Source organism: Molothrus ater, chromosome 5 (assembly GCF_012460135.2).
Source record: "Molothrus ater isolate BHLD 08-10-18 breed brown headed cowbird chromosome 5, BPBGC_Mater_1.1, whole genome shotgun sequence".
NCBI classification, from domain to species: Eukaryota; Metazoa; Chordata; class Aves; order Passeriformes; family Icteridae; genus Molothrus; species Molothrus ater.
Window position 1 is genome coordinate 28,493,149 of NC_050482.2, and position 23,589 is coordinate 28,516,737.

The 23,589-nt window shown below is 38.5% G+C and overlaps 1 protein-coding gene across 1 annotated transcript in view; it reads left to right on the forward strand.

Moving 5' to 3' along the window:
• The window catches only part of CNTN1 (contactin 1), a 210,486-nt gene that overhangs the window by 165,857 nt on the left and 21,040 nt on the right, over positions 1 to 23,589 (forward strand). Inside the window, exons 15-20 of the mRNA XM_036400229.2 lie at positions 2,328 to 2,448; positions 5,597 to 5,755; positions 9,009 to 9,158; positions 12,536 to 12,606; positions 15,877 to 16,111; positions 22,000 to 22,103. Of these exons, the coding sequence (XP_036256122.1) occupies positions 2,328 to 2,448; positions 5,597 to 5,755; positions 9,009 to 9,158; positions 12,536 to 12,606; positions 15,877 to 16,111; positions 22,000 to 22,103 (840 nt within the window). The remainder of the gene's footprint in view (positions 1 to 2,327; positions 2,449 to 5,596; positions 5,756 to 9,008; positions 9,159 to 12,535; positions 12,607 to 15,876; positions 16,112 to 21,999; positions 22,104 to 23,589) is intronic.

Consider the following 23,589-nt stretch of genomic DNA (forward strand, 5'->3'; position numbering starts at 1 on the left):
CATCTTTTTTCCCGTAGAGCTACTGACACTGACTATTTTTCTCCCTGGAAGCTGTTGCCAGAATTGCTCAGCCCACTGTAGGGCTCACATGTGATTAGTCAGGTGTTCAGCCAGACAGTGTTCACTTATGCACTAATCCCAGCAGATTTTCAAAGGGTGCTGTCTGCCACAGCAGTCTTACTGGAGTTCTCATGAATAAACTGGGGAGGCATGAGCACAGAAATGACTTGGGAGGCATGAGCACAGAAATGGCACTGTCTCTAACTCTCCTCGTCTCTGTAGATGCATGCATTTTGAAAAATCATATTAAAAGCCATATTAGCCTTGAGTGAACAGTGTGAATATATTTATTTCCTCATGGAAATAATATAATAATAACTAAGAGAGAAATTATCTGGAATATATCAGGAATACTGGATTGTTTACTGATCCAGCAGGATCCTTGATAGCAGCACTTGTGTAACTCAAAAGGAGAGAAAGCACAGTGTAACCTGCCTTTCTTGCTGACCCTGTAAGGCAATCAGCTGAAGTATTGCTAGCCAGAGTCAAACACTTTCTTTCATGTGTCCTTGATTCTTCTTTTATCCACTTATTTATTTACCACAGTAATTTCTTAAATATGTGAATTCTTATGTTGGCCCTAAAAAAATTGATGCTAACAGATTTCAGTATGTGCTGAAATTTTACACCAGCAGAAATTGAAGCTGGCAACCAAAATCCTCACTGGAGTCTGGAAAGGAAAAGGGTAGTGTTATCTGGGTATTTTAATCTCCACTAAATATAGACTATAAGCTCTCATTCTAGTTTCAGAGCATTTGGAAAAGATTTAATCTTGCTTTCTCTCCCCATCCTTTTCAATCAGGAAACATAATGGTATTAGATTTATTCCATTTCTTCTGAATGTCTAAAAGCAGACACACAGCCCATATTATTCAAGATTGTCTCAAAGGTTTTTTTTGTTACCCAGCATCTGTGATGATGAAAGCACTAGTTCTTACACCTAAATATTTTTGCAGTTTCTTTTTCATATATACCATTTTGCATCTGAATTGCTTTTATTCCTGCATGTAAAGATCTATGGATTGCAGTGAGTTATCTCAATGTTTGGGGTTTTTATTGCGGGGAGGGTGTTTCAGTTATATTTTTGAACAATTTTCAGTGAATTAGGAAATCTGAATGTTGCTCCTGTTGATATAGTGTGGTATAAATCCATGTATTAATTTTTTTGGTAGAACTTTTACTCCCATGAAAGTTTAGATGTATTTTGGTGAGAACATTTGGGTTTTTAGAGAAATCCCTTTAAGACTAGCACATGTATAACCCATTGATTTAGCCTAGTAATCTTTTTCTGGAATAAAAGGCAGGATGGATAAGCAAAATATTTCAAGTGAGTTATTTTTTAACACTTAAGTCAAAGTCTTCACATGAAATGTGTTTTTCATTAAGAAATAGCTGTGGTGCACATAGTGGTCTCCGTTCCACTTGTTGTTTTACAGGTGCACATCTGGTTACTCAGAAGTGTCACAGGATAAAAATACTGTATTCTGTTTGCCTCTCTGCACAGCCAAAGGTAGCCAGTGGCCCACATAGCCATCTGAAAACATGGCTGAGTATTTCCCAATAGTCTGGCATTGGTGAAGAGTGTTAAGGAAGGATTAGGGCCTGGGATGATGAGTGTATGAGCCTTGTTAAAAGGTAAATTGCTTACCTGGAGTCCTGCTGTTTTTCAAGGAGCAGTGAGAGCTGAGCCAGGGAAGAGCATCTCCAGCCTGACAGGGGCCTCAGCAGCAAGGGAGGGCAGAGGAGTACAGGGCAGCTCTTGGTGCATCTTTGTTTAGGCTATGCTTACAGCCTCTCTGAGCTAAAAGCTCAGGTACTGCTATAGGATTAAAAAGAAGAGCCAAACAGCATCCTGCTCTGTTAGTAGGACTCCATGACATTCTGTCCTGCCAATGTGTTTAAAAAAAAGCAAGTAATGGTGCAGAAAAATCATGTAACTGTGGTTGATGAACAAATTCTTGACTAAGTTTAGTTTTCAGATATGGGCTTCAAAAAGTAAGAGGGAAATGTTGATTTGTTAATAATCATTTACTGAAGTGTCTAGTTTTTTCATGTCCAGTAAAGAGTTGCGGCTCCTCAGGAAACACGGGACACTTTCAACAGCTGTCCTGTAAATCAGATGTATGTTTGAGGGTGATCCATCCTCTAAGTAAGCACGTACTTTTTAGAAATAGCAACCCCTGTGAGTTGGGAAGGATGTGTAGACAGGTATCACATAGCTGCCTAGGGATGTTTACCAGTTTCACTAAGTGTTGTTTTTGTGACAGATTAAATCCAATGGTGAGCTGCTGATTAAAAACGTCCAGCTGCGGCATGCAGGGAGGTACATGTGCACTGCTCAGACAATTGTGGACAACTCCTCAGCTTCAGCTGACCTTGTGGTAAGAGGTAAGCTTCTCCAGGTAATACAGAAATGTGGCTGCTTTTCACCTAGACAAGACACCAAGACAAGAGTGTTTCTGATTGTTTAGGGTATGTGATGTCTCATCAACAGATGGTAGAAATTAAAATGAGAAGTCCATAAATGAGCAAAGTCATAAAAGTCTACTCAGGGTACTGATTTGGTTGCAGACATTTAGAGGTCTAACTAAGCAAGTGTTTTCCTGGAAAGAAATAAGGATTTTTTGATTATGGGTGTTTTCCTTATGTGAAAGCAATTCTGGTTTTTTATTGAAAGCAATTCAATATTTGAAAATAATTTGGTTTTCATTATTAAATCATTATTAAAAATAGATTTCAAGGATCATTTCAATGTATCTCCTGGATACATTTCACAGTCACTTCTCATTTTTCATAGAGCTGTATGGATTAAATTATTGTATATAATACTAGGCCTACATTAAAAGGATTCTGAGTTTTCAAATTACAGAAACCAAGATATCTGAGGTTAAGTTTATCTCAGTTTTTCTCTGATTCATATCTGTTAAGTGTTACTGCAGTCTCAAAATGCTATTCTTGCTCATACAGTATGCATCCTACAAGATCTGTTACAATGTGAAGTCTTAATAGCATGAGTTAATGTCCTTTGGGCATTTTGCTTTTTTTATGCCTGTGGGCATAACACATTCTGAAGTGCTAATGCTCTGTTTTGCTGATAATTCAGAACTGATGTAACTTGTACATTGAGTTGCCTTGCTGCTGTGTTTTGCCCCACATTCGAGTCACACCACAGAGCTGTGTAGCAGCTGAAGTATAGCTAGTGTAGTGGTTCTGAGCTTCTGTTATCTCAGGTTGTTGTGCATTTGAATATGTCTGCATTTAATTTTTTGCTGGGTATTAACAGCCCATGAAATGTCATCAGTTTTGGATAAAATGTCAAAGCAAATATGGTAAGTGATGAAACTACAGAATAGATCTGCAAAGTAAAGAGTAGGATCTGTTCATATGCCTTAGTATTATGTAAGCAATTCCTTTTAAAAATTAAAAGGCAAGGTGCTTTATCAAGCTTCTCATTCCCCTTCCAACCCAGTAATTAGAGTTTCTCAGAGACTATTTTGTAGAAGAAATTAGCGTTCATTTTGTTCTCAAAATTCAGATTTTAGTGCAATGAACACAGTTCTGCTTACAGCTGCCATTTTTGTGAGTGTAAGACTCAGCATCTTACCAGGCCAAGAGTAAATACCTTACAAAATATGACAAATGTGGGATTGTAGTTTCACTGCATTGGTAAGGAAGAGGCAACAGCAGAGAATGAAAAGAGCTATGCTCCAGAGCACCTCATCAGTGGGGCAGTAAAGGATAGCCACTGTCACTGCAGGCACATGATGTTTTGTCTGTTCCCAAAAGAATTTAACAGTTCATATGGATTGGTCTATGTGATCTTGTTTAAATTGCTGGTGATGTTAGTCCACTGAAGACTCTGCAGCCCCTCTGTGCACCTATGGACCTCAGTGGCCCTGTGTTGGCCTCACTGGGGCAGTGTTACAGATGTGCCTGCTTCCAGCTCTGGAATGTGGAATGCGTCTTGGGTGTGCTTCAGGCCTGTGCTGTGGGTAGCTGCCTCTTGGATGGACTGTTTGGATATATGCAGCAGTTTGTCACCTGGATGCACCCAGTTTACTGTCCCTGGTACCGTCTTATCAGCACATGGCTCTGCCCACTATATTTGGACCCAGTGGAACTGTGCCCCATTGCTAAAGCAACTACCAACCTTGGGGTTAGTTGTGGGTCCAGTATCAGCTATCCTATGAAGCCTTTTCCTTTTCCTATGGCCCTTGGTGTTTCCTGAGACATGCCATTTTCAGAAGCTGATGGGGAGGGGAGAAGCTGTAAGAGGTATCTTTTGAAGAAGGAAGGTAAGTTGTTGGGACTGATGAACCTTTCCATAGCTTCCAGCCTGAGGGCTTCTGAAGTGAACACTCTTGCAGGGTCTCTCATCAAACCTTCCCTGTGTGTGTCCTTAGAGCTGGGATAGGAAATATGCATGTTATTATGGTGCAGAGTTAACCAACAACCCTCATCTTAAAAATCAGCTCTTAACAACAATTTCTACTTCCTGCATCCCTTGTGAAGAGTAAGAAGCTATTTCCACGTGCAGTGAGGTATTTAGTCCTTACCTTGAAAGGGAGATCCAAGGAATGAAATTGCTTGCTTGAAGGATATATTCATTGAAACCAAGGAACAGCAACATATGCTAGTACATGCTTTTGTTTCAGTTAGTTTCATTTGAGTCCTTTGGCTCAGCGGTATGGAGAAAATAGAGCTCAAGAGGAGCTGAAAGTACATTTGGCACACTGTGTGTTTAGATCTGATGCAGAAATCTCCTTCCATTCTTTTTTGTTTTGTTTTGATTCTCTGTGGTTTCTCTGTAAACAGTGCACAGTATATTATGGTACTCTTGGGGTTTTTAATATTCTCTGGGACTTGTTCAATCAGGTTGTTGGATAATTATCTGAATCATGTTGGCATTTTATTATCTCTGAATGTTGAAGCAGAAAATACATTTCAGTAGTCCTAATGCATTGTATGTGTTTTTACACAACAGTTAATATGCATCAGATAACTGTGTATCTTAGAAAACAGAAGCACAATCACAAAACCAGAATTTTGTAGGAGCTTGGAACCTGATGAGGGGTTTACCACACTGGGGTAATATGAAGACCAAGAAAAATGGGAAGAGATCTATAGAAATCTCTTCTGCAGTATGGTTTTTCTCCAAAATAAGTCACAGGGTTTTCCACATAACTTGCAGCCAGGACCTATATGGCACAAGCAGAAGTGTAGGTTAAAGGTGGGCCCCAATAAGGTCAGCATTAGGTGGAATTTGAGAAGGAAATTTTTTTGAGTTTTTTCCTGAGTTCAGTTTTATTTAGTAAAAAGAGCAGCAACACTTTCAAAGTATCATCTTTTCACTTAAAATTATCTCAATATTGATGAGGCAAGAATCATGGAAGTTTTATTTGGTAGTAATAAAATGCAAGAGGAGCTGTCCTCTGAATCATTCCCTAGAGTATTAAAAGTTGATGAACTTTAATACTTTCAGCACATTTAATTTGTTAATTGTACTGTTTTTTGGTTTTTTTTTTTCTTTTTCCAGGTCCTCCAGGCCCCCCTGGAGGTATAAGAATAGAAGAAATCAGAGACACTGCTGTAGCACTTACCTGGAGTCGTGGAACAGACAATCATAGTCCTATTTCTAAATACACTATCCAGTCAAAAACCTTTCTATCTGAAGAGTGGAAAGATGCCAAAACAGGTAAGAGTAATGCCAGAAGAAATAAAGATAGTAAGTTTTAAAATATGATTGTTAGAAAGTTTGACTAATCAGAAAGTCATCACAGTAGAAAGAAACCAGGGATGCTCTTGTTGTCTGCTGCAGGTTTACTGTCCTGTCAGTGTCTTGTCAACAGCATTTGCTGGGAAATTCTGTTCCCAGCATTTTGAAGGCCTGAACTGAATATGAAGAAATACAGAAAAGATCCAGCCAGAGTTTCTACATGTTTTTTTGGCTCTTTACTTGTTGCCTGAAACATTCAATGTCAACTGCTGGAATAATAAAAATTTATTTATAGGTTAATTGGGATTAAAAGTGGATGTCATCGTTTTTGTATTTTTTATGGAGAAAGCTGTTAAAATTGTCTGCTTTTTCCTGGGAGCAGACTAAGTTCCAATTGCATTAAAACTGGCACCCCTAGAGAAAATATAGCTAAGATTATCCTTCTAACCACTGGATGTCATCATTGTGCCACAAAATTGCAGTTAAAGAGGAACCTACCTGAGGACAGGACGTGCTAATGTAGTATTTTTTGCAGGATTTAACATAAAGGCATACATTTTAATATTTTTTAAGCTACTAATATCTCTGAATGCTTTATGAAGGATAGCATTGTCACAAGCTATACAGAATTTTCCTATCAATATGTTTCATTATCCCATCCTTATAAATTGCAACTTAAATGCTTTCCTGTGGAATTTAGATATCACATACTCAGCATTTCTAAATACTAAGAATAATAATAGTTTCAGTGATTGTCTTCCATTTAAGTTTTCACTTGAAACTACAGATGTGTAAGAAACAGGCTGACATATTGAACTGAAAATCCATTACATTTTTTAGAGTAAAAAGTTAGATATAGTAGGCCTTCTGCCTCAGATCATATTTTTCTTTCAGACTATGTAGTATATGAAGTTCACTTGGATATGATTGCCTCCATCAGCCAGCACTGATACTTTTTATGTCAAAGAGCTTGGAAAATGAACCCAGAAGGTTCCCCAGCCCCTTTTTATCTCTTATGTCTTGTTTAATGGCTTCTTTAGAATAGATTTCTTTGAACGTTAAAAAAAATGTAGAAATTAGAGCTGTTCAAATAAATTAGAAATTAGAGCTGTTCAAATAACGATTATTTGGTTCAGTAAAAATACATGCAGGAGGGAGGATCCTTTTAGACTTAGCTCTGCTTTTCTCAGGATAAGTTAATTTCATTTCTTATTCATTCTGTACTTTTCAATTAAAGAAAATAAGGAAATGTGAAGAATTTCAAGTGGCAACTGGTACTGTTTTGTTTGAGCTGTGCATTATTGGAACTGGAAATGGAGGTATAAGAGTTAACATAAATGTTGGTTTCAGATCTTCATTCTGTCTGACTCAGAGCAGACTTGAAACCACTCTTCTCACTTCTCGGGAAGATTCCCTACTTGCAATTTTATAGGCATGATGGGATGAAATTCTCCACACCTCTGAAGTTCTCTGCTTCTCAGAATTACTGAAATAGTCTTTGAGACATGCAGTCAGACTTTGAATCTTACCCTAAACAATGCTGAGTGGGTGGGACAGAGGAATCCAGATTGTTGAATTCCTTTTTAAAGACACTAACACAAATGATACACATTATTAAGTTCTGAAAAGTTGACAGTAACTATTCTGGTGTTTCAAAGTCATTACTTTTTCATTTGAACCACACTTAGGAATTTTGTTAAATAGATGATTCCCTCAAAATAGGTAAAATCATCATAGTACCCATCACTGGCATCACTACAAGCTTTTACCTAATTGCTGAGCTGCTCCCATTTTGATTCAGTGTTAACTTTCAGATTAATGAAGCATGATGAACAGTCCAAATTGATCTGTCACCAAATGTTTAGGCTATCAGTTATGCTGCTAATTTTCAATGTGTGAAACAAGAAAATATACTTTGGCATTGCCTTTTGAAAATACTGTTATTATTACTACTAACATTATTCTCCCAGCCAAATCATTCATCTCAGGTTTCATAGTACTGAGTGTATTTTGTGAAAGAAGTGTATTCTACTTCATAGCATGGAAATATGTATGAATGGATTATGTAATAAGTTGTTTACAATTATGTTGCTCTTTCCAGTTAAGGGGATACAGATTCTCATTGTGCCAAGTGTTCATAATGGTTCTGGGAATCTGAGGGACAGTAAAATTAAATTAAGAGATCAGATATCCCAGGAAGGACATTGAAATTATGTTAAATTTGTATCACTACTTGGATGACATGAGAGGTATGCAATAGCTTTACTGACTAGACAGAAAAATAATTTGAGTAAGGGTGAGGGAGGATGGTGGTCAGGTAGAAAGAAAATGGAAAGTGTGTTCCTTTCTCCTTCAAGACCTCACTTTGGAATGAAATGTAATGATCATTAGGAAGAGGGAAGTGGTGTCACCATCTAGTGCTTACAGTGTTATTGCCTGCGTTTTTTGCAGGCATTGCATTTATATTTTAATTCCAAATCAGCTGCCTTTCCAGTGCAGAATATCTCAGTTCTCATCCTCCTCTGAACACAAGACTCTAATTTGGCAAACAACTCTTGTTTGTATATAAATGAAAATCCTCTGTCTTTCCATAGCTGCAGACAGCTATAGAAACAACCTGTATTGTCTGTGAATTGCAGACAGTCATGAGTTACTCATTTTATTTATGATAAAGAAGCTTATCCTTAAGACAATTACAAGTCTTTTCACAGGAATTGCAGGAACATTTACATTTCTTGATCAGAACCAGATAGCAAGTTATAACAGGTTCACTAATTAGGTGCACCAAAATAGGACTACATTTTATATGCCTCTCTTCATCAATTGATTGAACCCTACATGTCAAGCCCTTGTCTGTCCATGTAATGAATTTTTATTTTACTGTTTCTGCATTACAAATTTCTTATTGCATTTGTCTGTAGGTAAAATGAAATTCTACAGCTACAGTATGTAATTAGTAAGGAAATCTCGTAACTACATGTACTAGTTCACACCCAGTTAAAACTTACATGTCAATAAGGGTTTATCCAAGATAGTGTCATAGTTTCCAGATTCCCAGTCACTGCTGTGGGTACTCTTTGTAAAATGTGATATTCCTAATCTACAATGTCAAGTTTGCTTTAGCGTTCTCTGTGTGGTTGCAGAATAGTGCAAGTTTTGTTACAATCAACCACACTGTTGCTGACACAAGTGGGAAAATGCTGTTTTCTAAAGCATTTAATCTCTTTTTTAGACCCATCAGATATTGAAGGAAATATGGAATCTGCTACAGTGATTGATTTAATTCCATGGATGGAATATGAATTCCGGATAATAGCCACAAACACTCTGGGGACAGGAGAGCCCAGCATGCCGTCACCGAGGATTAGAACTGAAGGCGCTCGTACGTAAACAGAAAATGTCAGGGTTTTTTTAAATGTGTTTCTTAATTTTTAGACTTTTATTCACCGATTTTGTAATTCTAGGTTTTACTCTAAAAAAAGCAGTTTGTAAGATCCAGTGTGCAGAGAATATATTTTCAGCCACCCACTACTACAGATTGTACTAAGCAAGTACTAAACTATGAAGATGTGAATGCATCAAAGCAGACAGAAAAGAAGCATCAAGATATGGCAAATTTGTCTTCATTAGTGAAACAGAATCATACTGCATCTTTCAGAGATCCCCCACTGTATCTGTCAGCCAGGCTGTGTGTGTATGAGTGCGTGCACATGTTTGGGAGTGTGGTTCAGGACTTAGGAAAAAACATGCATGTATTTAACAAGGAAAGTGTCCATTTGCCATTTGGTTTGTATTCTAACTAAAGGATATGTGTTCTACTGGATAATGGCAGTTTTCTGTGATTGCAGGTTTGCTCTGGTGTCTTCTTACGTCACGTCATGTATGTGACATTATCCAACACAACGTACTCTCTTACCAGTCTGGTTGCTCAGTGATAATAGCTCAGAGCATATTTAAGGATATTCTTCAGGCTCAGGCACATCCTTTTTATAATGAATTCTTTAAAATGAGAACTTATATGTTACTATTCCAGATATTACATTCTGGTTTGTCTGTACAGAGGAGATAACAGCAGTGTCCTAGGGGCTAATGTATCACTGCACAAAGACTGTGTCCAACAAACCTGTATTCCACAGAGTAGCACCCACTGGCAGTCCAGATTTCCTTACAATTGTTTCCCATAGCTTGAGTTTCGAAACTAAAAGTGAAAAACCAGTGTGGAAAACAACTTTTACAATTGCACCTGCTACGTCATAACTTTGATTAGATAGTATTTTCAAAATAAAATATATTTGCATTGTACATTCATTAAAGACAAACTTGGTCCATTAAAATGTTGTTGCTTGGGGAGAAAGAAAATAAATTGGTTAAATTATATTGGATAAGGAAGGAAAAGCCATGGAACTTCAATACTAAAGTAAAAGATAATCACTGCCTAGAAAATTGACTACTAGCGCATGTTTTATGACTCAAGAGCTGCATTTGAAGACCCAAGAATCTACAGGAGAAGTCTAGTGCACAATAGACATTTAAAAATGTTAGAAAAGACACAGATAAGGAGAGATATAATGGACGAGGGGTAGTGGGGAATGGGGAATAGGGGTGGTGTCCTGCAGTCTGCAGTGTGCTACGTTCATGGCATTTTTTGTAGCCTCCCCAAAAATGGCATACTTTCCAGTTTTGTAGCAGGATGTACCTCTTTTGCAAGAAGTGGCCTATTTAGTCTGTTGTCTGATTCCCAGGGCACAGCACCATGCCCTGGCAGACTGTGTGACAGTTTTTGACACACCATGCAAAATGGTAGTATAGTCTTTTTAGGCATCAGTCACCACTTATTGTCATGACAAAGTAGGGTATAAATAATTTACAGTTTACAGATTAACTTCTGCACCCAAGTGTGTTTTCTGCCAGGAGCTGGCATTTGTTATAAGCAACAGTAGGATTTGGGTTGCACTGTCAATGTCAAAGGTACTACAGAAGCAGTATGCACAACTCTATGTACATTTTAATGTAATTCTGAAAAAGGTAAATAACAAACAAAAATCCATGTCTACATATTGTAGTTATTATTAACATTTTCTGTGTTAAACAGCAACAAACAAGGCTGTGTCTTTGTTGTACTATGTGGGTGACAAATAATGTCTGTTACATTTAAAATTTGTCAGCATCTTTTCAGTTTTAAAGTCTCTCTTCTGGTAGATAACTAATTTCAGTAACTTACTAACATGCTAAGACTGTGCGCAATGCTTTTTATTTTTAATGAAGCAGCTTGCTACATCAATAACATTTCATGATTTCTTGAATTCAATAGATCAAGGGCTGGTTTTATGTTTTTTAGCTTCTGGGCACATTAGAGTAATTGTATAAGTACCGTTGTCTAAGTTAGTTACCTGGTCTTAACAGAGAGAGAAACCTGGGTTTAATGGTTGGGAGAATGAGGAAGATATTTTTGAAAAGAATGACTTGTTAGACTTTAAACAGTCAGGGTTTTTTCTGTTCTTCAGCAGCCTTTCTATCTATCTGCTTGGACTACTTAAGCATTCTAGCAACCCTCTGTGTCTAACATTGCTCTAAAGCTATATATTTATAATAGATAGTGTGACTACAAGGTCAAGTAACAAACTCCAGCTTTCTTTCAAATTATCATATGTATGTTTAGTCTTGATCTCCACTAATTTGTTTTCAGAAAGGACAGAAATAAATAATGCAAACCATGCACTGAATGCTGATTTCAATTTCAAATTTATTTTTACATACTTTTATCCTGTCTGAAAACATTAATTCTGCTCTGCTTTGTGTTCCTCTTCAGCTGACCCTCAGAGAAGGCCTCAGCAAACATCTTATTACATAGTGCTTCAGCACCATGACTTAGGGCTTTCACTGAGTAGTAGAGAAAATGCCCAATCCCGTTAGAATTTTTTACACAAAGAACACATTAATTTAGGTAGGGCAGATAGCTCATACATGCATATCTGAGGCATAATTAATGCCCTGTAGATAAGCTATCACGTCCTCAGTTTTCAGTGGTACACTGTGTGTCCATATTGAGTGACAGCAGATGAATACACAAACACCACAGAGGATAGCAACAGAATCATTGCACTTAGTGCAAAGAATCTGAGAGAAATGACAGTATAGGAATGATTGAAAGTAGCCTGCTTTACCAGCTGTGCACCAGTGATAGATCAACAGATTGTATTTCATTACACAGGATATCGGTGTAAGATGCAATTAGTAAATTATAAATTGCTATGCCAGTTTTGCTTAGGTACATCTACCCATCCTGAATATGACTATCTAGAAGACATGTGCTACTAATCTAGAGTACAGTTAGGCTGCCAGTGCTTCCAAGATAAACCTATGGCAAGTATATGGCAAGTAAATCCATTGAAGTAGGTGTAACTGATCACAATGTGTTGATGTAATTACACGTTGCTAGTCCATGGTGCTTGAGCCCTTGGCATACCAACATCTGAGAAAGCACAAGAACAATACACAGTGTACTTCTCTTAAGACTTACAAGAAATTTTCCATTCCTGAATATTCAATTAAATATTTGTAGATAATACAGGGAGAAGGAAGAATGATTGCTAGCTATGGTTACAGCTGGCACATTTCCTGAAGCAGTAGCTGTACATTAGTCTTGGCAGATTGCACACCATCATTATTTTAATTGTGTGTGCCACGTGTGCTCATTGGCCTTGCAGCTGTCTGCTGCATACTTTTTAGTAATTGTTCTTGTCTCTTCTGTTTCACTAGCTCCTAATGTGGCTCCTTCTGATGTTGGAGGAGGGGGTGGAAGCAATCGAGAGCTGACAATAACATGGATGGTAAGTATTGCGCATGCAAGATGGCATGAAATCTGTACTATCTTATATCTGATCTTGCTCCTACTCAAACCTGTGAATGGTTTGTCTCTGGGTCTTGTGAGAACAGGATTTGTATATAATATGTAGTTTTTCAGACTTTTCTCATGAACAAGTACATGAAAAGGAATGAGAAGGAGAGTACCTTAGGGGTTGATGTGTTGGACATTTCTAAAATATCATCTAAAACATTCTAAAACAGAGTTTGAAACACATACTGACTATGATAATGCATCACTAAAAGCAGACTTCATTCTGCTATTGAAGCAATGGTTTTGAAAACTTATCTATTCTGTGGATTATAGCTAAAGCAAGGGAAAGGAGACACCAAGGTAAGAGGAAATCAAGTCACAGCACAAGAGAGTATAAGGATTTATGAACAAAGTTGCATAGGCAAAAGCAGCATGAAAGAGAGAACTGAAATCTACTGCAGGGTATTTGGGGAAGCTAGGGAGAAGAAATTAAAAAAAATGATTGTTGGATTCCTGTCAGAGCCTATCAGTATCCAGGAAAAACAGAAATACAGCAACATTACCTCTGGCAAAGAAGGGTGGTTGTGTTATGCTTGAGAAAATTACCAAGTTTGTTTTCTTTTGACCTCTCTGTTCACTGTTGTAAGGCTATGAGATACATATGGCACATTATGCCATTTGTGTCTTCTGGGGAATAGTTGTTTCATATGTAGCAGCTGAATTGCCTCTAGGAAGAGTGCTTTTTCTTGGGGGAAGTAATGTAAAGATGTCATAAGTCCAATGCATGTATGTTGTATAGGAATTCTCCTTATGAATATGCAGTTTTTCATCCATATGCATATTTCCTTCTTTTTGAACTTAGGATTGATCATATATCTGTAAAAGTTCTGTGAAACTTCTGTGAAAGTATGACAGAAATAGCCAGCCATATCTTTGAGCTATCAGATTTGTGCTTTCCTGGCTGAGTTTTTTTGGGGGGGTTGGGGTTTTTTTGTTTCTTAACTGAGTGCAAAATATTTATTCAGTCTTCCTAAGTATTTTAACGGTGAAGAAAAGATTTATAAGTGTCTGAAAAAAGAGGTCCACAGTTCTGTTACAATATATTGGAAAGGTTGGAAGTTTTCCTAATAATAGGTTAGGAAGTAAATGTGTCCTAATTGGCTTAATTCTGGTCTCTTTATTTTTGAAGAGCAAAAGAACACATGCAATGGGCAAGTGCAGAAGACCTAGATTATTTTACTTCATAAGATTTTCCTCTAAAAACTTTAACAAACTACAGAGCTGCTTCTGGCATTGTATATGAAGACTGGTACTCATGGCATTTCCAATACAGTGATAACTTGGCTGTGACCAAACTAAACAAAGAAAATATAATCAGGAGAAAGAATTATGCGAGACCAGAAGTACAAGACCAGTTTAGTATTTCCTGTAGATCTAGGCAGATTTTTATTCTCATTATTTCTCTTACCTAATGCTATGCTTTTCACATCTGTTCTGGGTAGCTCCTTTAGAGAGATAAATTAAGCATGGCTTCAAGTATTTATTTCCCAAGAATCTTCTCTCCTATGTCTAGCAAGAGTTTTTAAATAGAGACTTTAGCTTCACAGAGTCTGACAGACAACAATATATCTATCTGTAAGGCTAAGATAAAAATACATATTGATTCCCCCAAATGTGCTGACATTTGCATATGCTACTCTAAATAGTCCTTAATTAAGAAGAGAAGAACAAAATGTATGGCAGGTTCACATGTTGCTGCCAACCCCTTTTCAGCTTCTTCTATGATTCATAAGCCCAGGTTGAATGAGACAGCCAGAGATGCAATCAAAGTTCTTCTAAGACTTGTTTTGAAAGAGGAACTGAGAAGGAGAGCTAGGAGTGGCATGCCCATTCTTCCTCATTTTTCCCCATTTGTGTTTCCCTCTCCCATTTTCTTTTATAAACTTTTCAGTGGATTCTACAAACTATTCAGCTACTTATTATGTGCAGCCATTGGAGAGAAAGCTGCTTTCAAATTTCATATGAGACCTTTCAGAGTATAATTTTATCTGCCATTCCTGGCTTTCTAAAGTTTGCTCTGGCTGAAAATCATTCTGAGGCTCCAGTCTGCTTACTTTGGCATATGAGATCGAATTCTGCTTTATTTTAAGCAGCTAGTTACAGTGATAGATTCAGAAGATCAGCTACATGGAAGTTTCATAAAACCTTGCTCAGAATATCTCCACACATGTTGGCCAAAGTGCTGCAGTAGTGGGCAAACACCTAAAGAGAAAATTACTTTCTGTGTCACTGCTCCAAGACCTTTGCCTCAAGATACTCTATTTCATCTCTGTGAGGTTTCCATTAGGGAAAAAGGTGATGCAGAAAGCTTATTTTCAAAGGATGCTTCTGGTCAACCTCTGATGCACAGATGAATGATGTGATTTTGGCTGGTTGGGTGCAGTGTCTAATAGTTGTGGTTAAAGCTCTATGGACTGAGAAGGGATAACTGAATGTAGAGCGTTGGTAAAAGAAGAAAAATCCATTATGGCAGATTGTCTTCCTTGATTTCATATTTTCCAGTGTTCCTAGGTATAGGAAATCAGCTATAGTTTTAAGAAATACTTTGGATAGGTACCTTTAATGCCTGTACTGAAAGTGGGAGTCATTTCATTAAAGGATTTGCCAGTTAGAAGCTGGGTAGTCCAAATCAGCCTCTGGATCCCCTCCATCATCAGTGAAAAGTGGTAGGATGAGTCATTCTTTGAATGTGTCCATCTTTCTTTGTCAGCTGTGCCAGTTGCCTAGGTGACAAACTTTCAGTAAATTAATATAATTTGGACCAGCCACATAGATTTTCTCTTCACTGTGATTATTTTTCAGGAATATCTACATGTACATGGACCCCTATACTGGCATAATATTTCTGTGTTACGTATCTGCTGTGCCTCATACCTTAGGTCATTTTTTGCTAGCTGCAACTGTTTTATTACACAATTATTCTTGATTTCTTCCTGTGGGAGATAACATGATGTGTGTTGTACTGAGCTCAGATGAGGAAAAGTTATTAAAATGTTTTCCTAGCAAATGCACTAACACTGGAGATCTAACAGGGCCTATTTTAAAGGGGGTGGAAACAAGCCATTGAAGGAAACCAGGATGAAATGGAGGTTTGGTTCAGTGTTTTTACAACATACATATCAATGCTTTCTGCATTATTTATACTTAATTCTTGACCTAGCTGTTAAGCAAAAATTAACATTTTGGTTTTTTGTCTCTACAGCCTTTGTCAAGAGAATACCACTATGGCAATAACTTTGGTTATATAGTGGCCTTCAAGCCATTTGGTGAGAAAGAATGGAGAAGAGTTACAGTTACTAATCCTGAAATTGGCCGATATGTCCACAAGGATGAATCAATGCCACCTTCAACCCAGTATCAAGTAAAAGTGAAAGCTTTTAACAACAAAGGGGATGGGCCATTCAGCCTCACTGCTGTCATTTATTCAGCACAAGATGGTGAGTAAATGTTCCAAATGAGTTTTACACTGTGGGTCCAGATCAGCACTACCAACATCAGTAGAACCTGGTCCTTGACACTGATTAGTGTAGCAGGACACATCTCAGCAGAGGGGTTGTGCATTGCCTGCCCAAAACACTTGTTCTGAACAGCCAACTCCCACTTTCTGCTCTCTGTGTGATGCAGAGCACTTGGTGGTACTTGCTGGCAGTAAGCAATACACAGCAGGATGCAAGATTCTTCACACAGCTTGTTAAAAGATTTAATAATATAGAAGAAGAATTCTTCTCTTCACAGTGGTTACCTAAAATACTTAGATCTTTATTCAGCAATGTCTCTGTGATCTTAATACATGTATTTGACACATGCTTAATTTTCTTCTTCTTAACGGACCACATGAAAGCCTGGTATTTTAGTAGATCAGTATCAGAATTTAGCCCAAAATTGTGAAGGAATGATAGTTCAATTGTATCTAGTTACTATTCCAGCATGTTTAGAGTCTCATATAAATTATCCCTGTTACATACTTTATTCTGGTTTGCATGTTGGAGCTATCAAGTGAGTAATTTAACAGAAACCTCTTTCACATTCCATTAAAATATTTTTCTTAATTCTTACTGTAATTGTTTCACATGCTGTGATCTTTAGGATTGAAGTTTAAATGACATTTCCAAACTTAGAAGAAGAGAGAAAGAACTGGAAGAAAGATTACTTTAAATCAGAAGAAATATATACAACATCTTTAATTGCATTATCATCACTCAAGCCTGTTCTAAAAAAACTCAGTTTATTAATTTCTGCCAGAAACCCAAAGAACTGCTAGTATTTTTTTTTTCCATAGAGCAAAATCTCCACACAGTCAACAGATGTGGACCAAAGAGCCAAGAGGAGGGAAATGATAACAGGACCACATTCTCACACTTCCCATTCTATTCTGTGCTCTGTGTACTTTATGGAAGATTTATGTCCATGGTTCCCATTAGCACTAATGGGAACTTCACTCACAAATCGGCCACACACAGAGAAAGGACAGAAGAGTCCTCAATACAAGCTGGCTGATGGGGATAATACTAATCTTTTTTTCTCAGGAAAGCACACCTTAGCAAATCATCTTCAACAGCTGCTGCAACAACACAGAGGGGTTTTTTTTGCAATTGTATAAGTGTGTTAGTAAATAGCTATGGTGTAATGAACGCAGTATCAGTCAGATTACACTTAAGTATCCATCCCTCCTCAGAGACTTTATCAACAACTGACTGATAAGTTCCCACGTGTTTATGTTAGGATTATCCATACTATGTCAGGAGTGGCAAGTGTGTTTTTATGGTGTCCAAGTTCAGGGAAATGGTAGAGCCTAGTAGCTCAAAAAGACAGAGGAAAAGGAAATGTGCAGTAGTTCCAGCTTCCAGATAAAGGGGTCACTTGAGTGGCTGCTGATGTTCTAACAGACTTTTGCAAAGTCCAGATACCTGATAAAAAAAAGTTTGTGATTAAATGATGCCAGATGCAGACTGAAAAAGAAATAGAAGCCCAGTGAACCTACTCCTTTGATTTCAAGCACAAGAGTACAAACCTTACCAGTAATGCTCACAGCTCCTGTGTGGAGCTGTGACCCTGACTACTGCCTATATCCAATCCAGGAACTTCAGAGCAAGTTAGAGGGAATTTTTCCAAGAGATGTAATGGAAGTTACTCTGAAGAGCATTGAGGAGGGAGTTGTCTCCTGGCATCAGGACATGAACAAAATCACTTCCATACCTTGTAGCATGCTTACTGGCTGCCAGCCTGAACTTTGTATAGTTTTGCTTAGAAGATAACTGTGTGATGACCAATATATTTTCAGTGAAGAGAATATATTGTTATGACCATGTGATTTCTTTTTTTATCGGTAGAAATAGTGAATTAGAAGGCTGGAGGAAAGCAACTGATGCCATCTTTCTGGCTCAGGAGAGGCTGCAAAATATTTATAGAACAAAAATGACAAATAAGGATGTAAATTATTTGCAGCTCATAAACAAGCATGAGCAGATCCAATATTGTTAGAGTATTTTATCAGCAAAAGCCCTGGCAGCTGAAACTTTTCAATATGAAATTTTTTTGAAAGTTCTGTAATGGATACAGTAAGAAGAGTCTGACAGTGATTTGGGAATAGATTAGATGATAACAACTATTCCACCTGTACTTCTGTACCTTTGAGTCAGCAAGTGATATTATTACTGTTAAACAACAAAACTTCTCAAAGGTACTAAGGAAATCTTAAGCAATATGGTCATGCAATATTCACAGAATCACAGAATCACAGAATTTCTAGGTTGGAAGAGACCTTCAAGATCATCGAGTCCAACCCATGTTCTAACACCTCAACTACATCATGGCACCAAGTGCCACATCCAGTCTTTTTTAAACACATCAAGGGATGGTGACTCCACCACCTCCCCGGGTAGATGATTCCAGTATTTGACCGCTCTTTCTGTGAAAAACTTCCACCTTAATTCTAGCCTGTATCTCCCTTGGCACAGCTTGAGACTGTGTCCTCTTGTTCTGTCGGTTGTTGCCCAGAGAAAGAGACCGACCCCCAGCTCACCACCGTCACCCTTCAGGAAGTTGAAGAGAGTGATAAGGTCACCTCTGAGTCTCCTTTTCTCCAGGCTGAATAACTCCAGCTCCCTCAGTCGTTCTTCATACAGCTTGTGTTCCAAGCCCCACACCAGCCTCGTTGCTCTCCTCTGGACACGCTCAAGCTCTCAATGTCCCTCCTAAACTGAGGGGCCAGAACTGGACGCAGCACTCAAGGTGTGGCCTCACCAGTGCTGAGTACAGGGGAAGATGACCTCCCTGCTCCTGCTGGCCACACTATCCCTGACACTGCCAGGATGCCATTGGCCCTCTTGGCCACCTGGGCACACTGCTGGCTCATGTTCAGCCGACTGTCAACCAGCACGCCCAGGTCCCTTTCCTCCTGAGCACTGTCCAGCCACACCGTCCCCAGCCTATAACACTGCAGGGGGTTATTGTGGCCAAAGTGCAGGACTCGGCACTTGGACTTATTGAACTTCATCCCATTAGATTCTGCCCATCCATCCAACCGTTCCAAGTCCCTCTGCAAAGCCCTCCGTCCCTCTAACAGATCACACACACCAGCTCCCAGCTTAGTGTCATCTGCAAATTTGCTAATGAAAGACTCTAAACCCTCATCCATGTCATCAATAAAAATATTAAACAGAACTGGCCCCAGCACAGACCCCTGAGGGACACCACTGGTGACTGGCTGCCAGCTGGATGCAGCACTGTTCACCACCACTCTCTGGGCCTGGCCATTCAGCCAGTTCCTAACCCAGCACAGAGTGCTCCTGTCCAAGCCACGGGCTGCCAGCTTGTCTGGAGTGTGCTGTGGGAGACAGTGTCAAAGGCCTTGCTGAAATCCAAATAAACAACATCTACAGCCTTCCCTGCATCCACTAGGCAGGGTTACCTGGTCATAAAAGGTGACCAGGTTGGTCAAACATGACCTACCCCTCCTAAACCCATGCTGACTGGGTCTGATACCCTGGCCATCCTGTAAATTCTGTGTGATGGCACTTAATGTAAACTGTTCCATTATCTTGCCAGGTACTGAGGTCAGGCTGACTGGTCTACAATTACCAGGATCCTCCTTTGCACCCTTTTTGTGAATGGGTATCACATTGGCCAGCTTCCAGTCATCCAGAACCTCACCAGTGAGCCAGGACTGTTGGTAAATGATGGAGAGTGGCTTTGCAAGCTCATCTGCCAGCTCTCTCATTACCGTGGGGTGGATCCTGTCTGGTCCCATAGATTTATGAACATCCAAGCATTTCAGTAGTTCTTTGACTGCCTCTTCTTGGATAATGGGGGGACCATTCTGCTCCCTGACACCATCAACCATTCCAGGCGGGCAGGTGTCTTGAGGGCAAGTCATCTTCCCACTAAAAACTGAGGTAAAGTAGGCATTAAGCACTTCTGCCTTTCCTCATCTTCAGATACTAAGTTCCCTCCTTGTCCAATAAAGAACAAGGGCTGGTCATACCTTTCCTTCTAGCATTAATGTATTTGTAAAAACATTTTTTATTATCCTTTACAGAAGTCACCATTCTAAGTTCAAAATGAGCTTTGGCCTCCCTAATTTTTTTCTGCATGCTCCAGCAGCCTTCTTGAATACTTCCTTAGAGACCTGACCCTCCTTCCAATGCTGATACATCCTCTTTTTATTCCTAAGTACCTCCAAAACCTCCTTGCCCAGCCAGACTGGACGTTCACCCCTGTTGACTGATCTTTCTGCACACAGGGACAGTCTGTTCCTGTGCCCTCAAGATCTCTGTTTTGAGGCATGCCCACCTTTCCTAGACTCCTTTGTTTTTAAGGGCTATTTCCCAAGGGATGCTCTGAATAAGTCTCCTAAACAAGCCAAAGTCTGCCTTCCAGAAGTTCAGTGTAAGAGTCTTACTGGTGCTCCTCCTGACTTCACCAAATATTGAGAACTCTATTATTTCATGATCACTCTGCCCCAAGCGGCCTCCAACCACCACATCTCCCACCAGCCCATCTCTATTTGCAAACAGCAGATCTATTCCATACAGATGTGTATAAATATCTATATATACATAAATATAGTGACAACTTTTCCCCTAAGTTGTGTATCCTATAATAGATCTATGTTTCTCTAGTTGTAACTCTGGGCATTGTTATTCCCTTCAGTGACTAGGGAATTTCTGTGTTCCCACAGAATAAGCCAAGTTCCATGTCTGACAACTGCTAGTCATATCTGCCTTTGCTAGTAGTGAGTAATGATTGCTAGTAATGAGTGCACAGGCCTCTTGCTTATCTAAATTCCTGTCATTGTGAAAACAATTTTGCAATAATGTATAATTTTTTAATTAGACATTTGCATTATTAACAGCCATTGAAAGACAATTACAAAAGGTAACTTTGCATATAAGATTATTTTGTTACCTAGGATACTTTTCGTGAGAGATGTTAGTGATTTTTTTCTTAACAGCGGCTGTTTTGATGCATAGTTGACTGGATGCCCAGTTGGAAGATTAGGTATATGAAAGCTTTCCTCAGCTAGGGCTGCCATGCCAGTCTGTTGCAACTTGTTTCAAAAGGTTCACGACAGAGAACTGTTGTTAACTTGGAAAACTTTATCTTTTACAGACATTGCTAAGTTTATGCCTTTCTTTATTCCTTTCCTCATTTAAAATTCAAACAGCAGCGAAATGAAACTAGACTGTAATATTCTAAGCCCTGGATAAAGGTCTATCACATTATGATGGTCTGTACTCTATGTTGTCTGTTGTTCAGAACTGAGAATGCAAACAAAATCAACTTTATGGTATGCCTTACTAAAAGGGGCTTTGGATTATTTCACACCAAGTTCAAGTTTGTATGTGCCACTGACAGCTGTGTATCTAATATCTGCTCTCACAAAAAAATTGTATTATTAGGACTAAGCGACATACATGAGTATTTGTGTGTAACTGACTTTAAAATCTCATGTATATAATATGTGAGCTGCTGCCCCATTTAGTAAAAGATCACTAGATGCTTCAAAGGCTTTATCAAAGGCTGTTTTCAGTTTACACAATTTTCAGCATGAAGTCTGTTGAAGCGTAAAAATACGTAGTCTGAGCCAAGTAACAGGATCATTGCTTTGTTTTTATAGAGTCATTTTCCTTACAGATCATCACTGGACTTGAATTTTACTCAAGAAAAACCAGCTCAAACACTAAAACTTAGCTCAGTGATGTCAGGAAAATTATATAAAATACTGAAAATAATATAAAATACTGAAGTGAGGAGAATCCCTGTAAACAAGTATAACATTACCACAGGATCAGATTGAATGTTTAACATATGTTTCATCTTCCAGCTCCAACTGAAATACCTACAGATGTGAGCGTAAAGGTTTTGTCATCTTCTGAAATGTCTGTTTCTTGGCACCATGTTTCTGATAAATCTGTGGAGGGATATCAGGTGAGTTTAGTAGTGACTCTGTCAATCCATTTATTAATTTACTGTCAGTAGTTATAGCCAACAATAATTGGCATTCTGGCATTCCATCTCTTAGGGTTCACTTCTCTTTAGTTAGCATGTTCCATGCAGATTTTGCATCTTGAGAAACAGATTATTTTTGGTGTTATGTACTTCATTACTAAAATAGATTAGGAAATGTATGTTTGCACTTTTCAACTAACAAAAGGCACCATTATTTCCTGAAATAACATTGTCTCTTTCATGTAATTGAATGCCTATCTATAACTTCTTAAAATATATTGAAATTAAATTTTGGGTGTAATTTCCAACACATATGCAAAATTGTAACTAACTCTGACCCACTTAAATTACCAGCAGTTATTAATATATTTCACCAACAAAACCCTACAGTAAGATTTTGACAAATGTCAAAATCCAGTATAACAGAGACGCTGCTATTGTGCAAGACAGTGATGTTTTCTTGATGGTTTCTATGCTCTGCATGAAAAAGAGCTTCAGGGCATGTTCCATCTGGTCCATCTCAATGGTATTACTGGTGAAAATTGTTCTTGTCCTTCTGCAGAGATGACAACAACCACAGGCTGGGTGCAATGAGAAATGGCCATGTAGTACTCTAGCAGGGAAGTCTTAACATCATCCATGCACAGTAGATGCTGGCAAACTCTGCAGTGTACAGTCTGCTTACTTTGGCTGCAACCCAAAATGGGGGTTTGGGTCTTTAGTTTGTTAGTGACTTACCTTGGGATTTAAGTTTTCAGGTACTTGAAGATATCCTCTATGTTCCAAAATAAGGACATGCAAATGAGTAGCAATCTCATGGAATGTATTTTTTTAATTAAAATCTATTCATAAATAAGTAATACTTGGGCTTTTTTTTTATTTCCTGACTTCTGTTTCTGTTTCCATGAGATTTATGTAAAACTTTTGTCATACCTTAACAAAAATAGTGTCCCATATAAAGGTTGATGTCAGGGGACATCAGAGGAAGAAGGGAGGAGAGAGGATTTAGCAGGAATGACCAGGATGAATGGAACACTCAATAGAAAAAACGAAAAAAGAATGAGAAAGAAATGTGGGAGATCTTTGAGTGGAAAAGAGAATAACTGTTAGAAAGGTGGGATATCCTGGGAATGGACTATTTGCTACATGGACTATGGATGTTTGCTACATGGACTATGGATGATGGACTATTTGCTACATGGACTATGGATGTTTGGGGTGTGGCCTTGTTTCGATAGCTGTAGTGTAATTTCATCCACCTATTTGTGGAGAAATTCACAAACCAGCGTGAACTGACTGGCTTGTATGTGTACAGTGAGGAGCTACATTAGAATATAAATTTCTTCCTTTTTCTCCCCCTCTTTTTCTAAGAAAATCTTCTGATTATCAGGACTATGTAAAAGATCCCATCTGGCTAGACAATAAACAGACTGATAGTCCCAAATTACTGCCCCACAATTCTCAA